The sequence below is a fragment of the Chelonus insularis genome, unplaced genomic scaffold (assembly GCF_013357705.1).
Source record: "Chelonus insularis isolate UGA/USDA-ARS -01 unplaced genomic scaffold, ASM1335770v1 contig_24_pilon, whole genome shotgun sequence".
Lineage (NCBI taxonomy): Eukaryota > Metazoa > Arthropoda > Insecta > Hymenoptera > Braconidae > Chelonus > Chelonus insularis.
The window spans coordinates 553,691-556,580 of record NW_023276446.1 but is presented as its reverse complement, the minus strand read 5'-3'; the positions used below and the strand labels follow the sequence as shown (position 1 = coordinate 556,580).

General features: G+C 41.1%; 1 protein-coding gene across 1 annotated transcript; it reads right to left on the bottom strand.

Annotated features, from left to right (window-relative positions):
- Nucleotides 1-634: 634 nt before the first annotated feature.
- Nucleotides 635-1,588, bottom strand: LOC118064785 (uncharacterized). Its single transcript, XM_035079655.1, has one exon. The coding sequence runs from the start codon at nucleotides 1,586-1,588 to the stop codon at nucleotides 635-637; it is 954 nt and encodes a 317-aa protein (XP_034935546.1).
- Nucleotides 1,589-2,890: the final 1,302 nt, after the last annotated feature.

The window sequence follows — 2,890 nt, the reverse complement described above, 5'->3', positions numbered from 1 at the left end:
ATGTGTTTTGTTGGTACAGGTTGTTGAGAAAATCTCAACTTGTGAATTAACCTAACCGTTTAAGGATAGGGATGATTGTGCCGGAACAGAGCAAACGGAAGTCAGGTTCTATAAAAAATAAAGTATCTTTATTTTAAGCACTAACAGGTGCACTAAATACACTGACAAACTTTTTGTTATTGAATAGGAAGACTGAATGTCGCTCAAAATCACCGAATGTCTATTTTAATTACTGAATCTGAATTGAATGTCTAAAAAATACTCAACTTGGTGTGTTCGGTATTATTGAACTCCCACCTGATAATTTACAATAGCACTAGTACTGATGATTGACTTAAACTTGTAAGATTTGTTAAGAATGAATAAGAATGTCGTGTACACGTGAACGAGAACAGTGAAAGAATGGCGACAGGAACTTCATTAGTCAAAAGGGACACTGAAAATTGGTCAAATGATTGACTAAATTGAGAATTATTGATTGTCTGGTCGATTGGTTATCGACTCAGTCCCAAGATGGCCGCTGAAGTTCCTGTCAGCTGGCAAATTCAAACTGAGAATTAATTAATTCTCAACATGCCGCCCGCTATCAGCAACTGGTCGATGATTGTCTTCTGGTTGATTCTGCTGCTGGGCTTTAGGAGTTGATTGGTAGAATGGCTGGCTTGACGATTGGTCTGACCAACGTCGTTGTTGGTGTCTTCACCGTTGCTACTCGTGGCAGCCCGTCTTTCCCTAGGTGCAATTGAATGATCCTCACGAGTGGCCATTTCGTGGGGCGAAATCTTTCATCTGTTAGCAAGGCTAATGCACCAACTCGAATTGTTCTGTTCCTGAAAAACCACTTAGAAATTGCTTGTAATTTTTGTAAGTAAGATTGTGACCACCTGTACCAGAACTGCTGTGATTTTAGTTGAATCATCCGCCATCGATTTTGAATTGAATGTGCAGGTTCTGAGGTTGATGGTTCAGGAACAGTGTTGAGTGCTGACCCAATAAGAAAGTGTCCAGGAGTGAGTGCTTGAATGTCTCCTGGGTCAGCACTGATTGGCTCTAGAGGTCTTGAGTTGAGAATGGCTTCTGTTTGTGTCAGTAGTGTGGTGATCTCTTCAAACGTGAAGAGTGATTCTTTTACTGTTCTCGTCGAATGAAATTTAAGTGATTTCACTACTGACTCCCACTTGCCACCCATGTGTGGTGCTGCAGGTGGGTTGAATGACCATTGAGTGCCGTTGGTGATGATGAATCTAGAGATGACCTCATGTTCTCTGGTGAATTGTGTGAATAATTTCTTGAGTTCTATATCAGCTCCCATGAAATTTCTGCTACAGTCAGAATAGATTGTCTGGCATAATCCTCGTCTAGAGGTGAATCTCCTGTAGGCAGCAATGAATGCTTCAGTTGAATAGTCACTAACTGCTTCCAAATGAACTGCAGAAGTTGCCATGCAGACAAATACACAGACCCAAGCTTTTCTAGTCTTGGCTCCTCTGCCTGATGATGTTTTGATTGTGAATGGCCCAGCATACTCTATATCAGTATTAGAGAATGGCCGTGAAGGAGTGATACGTGATTGTGGCAATTGGCCCATGAGTTGTTGTGCTCTTTTGCCTCTTTGTCGAGCACATTCGATGCACCGAAGAATGAATGTTTTTACTGGAGCTCTTCTTGATTGATTGTTGGAGCTGGTCTCATATGACCAAGTTCTTCGTATTCTTTCATGAATTGTCTGTAAAGATTGGTGTACTCAGTCTCGTTGGTTAGTCTCCTCAACTGACGTTCCAAACATCGATACGCAGTTGTATAGAAGTCTCCAAGAGCTGGAGGTGAAGGAATGAGTGGAATTCTGACAATGTATCGTCCTGATGAATGTCTAGAGTGAGTTGATTTGAAGAAATCTTCACATTGTTGGTCCAAGGATGATAATTGATGTTGATTTGACATCGGAACTTCTTCTTGGACCCAGAATTTTGTTAGCAACTCTTGAATGTCTTCATGGTTCGTGATTGTAGTAGCATGATGAATGTGATAATAATTGACCGATGAATTTGGTGCTACTGGACCAAGAATTAGCCAACCAAAGACAGAAAGTTGAGCTATAGGAGCCGTTGGAGAGTGATATATGATCTGTTGTTTAATGATTCGTCCATAAAAATCAGCTCCAAGTAGAATGTCTATTGATTGTGGAATGTTGAATGTTGGATCGGCTAGTGTTAATCCATTGAGATGAGGCCAGTGATTGTTGGGATAATTACATGGCACTTTTGGAATTAAAGCTGTCAACTGTTTCACTATGTGAGCTCGAATGTATACTGAATGATTGTGATTGTAGCTCGCAGAATGTTACACCTTTTGTTTGAGTGAGCTTAGAGCTGCCCACTCCTCTTATGTTGATTGTCTGATGGTATTTTCTCAGTTGCAGCAGATTGGCTATTTGAGAAGTGATCAATGTTAGCTCTGATCCAGGATCTATGAGCACTCGTACAATGTAACTCCCTGAATGTGGCTTTGATTTTTGCTGTTGCTAACAGCGTTGAATGATCATCATGTAGATGACTTGGAATTGTTTGACTCGAGCAGATTGCTCTCGTCGATGATTGTCTACTAAGTTGAGTTCATTTAACGTCACTTGATTGATGATTTTGTGTGCTGATAGCACTACTAGTTGAATGTTGATTGATTGTCTTGTGGTCATTCTGACCTTTTGATTGTCCTAGATGATTTTGCTGCTTCTGAACTTGTCCTTCGGACCATTCCAACTGAACCCTCAACCCTCCCGAGGCCGAAACTTCATGTGCTAAGGTCATCCAGTCAGTTTGACCCTCCAGAGCAAGTCTATCGGCAAGCTTGAATGTCTGTGTGAATGATGATTGATTTTCGAAGACTGCTTCGC

Excerpts from the sequence above, each read along its gene's own strand:
- LOC118064785 (XM_035079655.1), bottom strand. The coding sequence starts at position 1,588 with ATGGGCCAATTGCCACAATCACGTATCACTCCTTCACGGCCATTCTCT.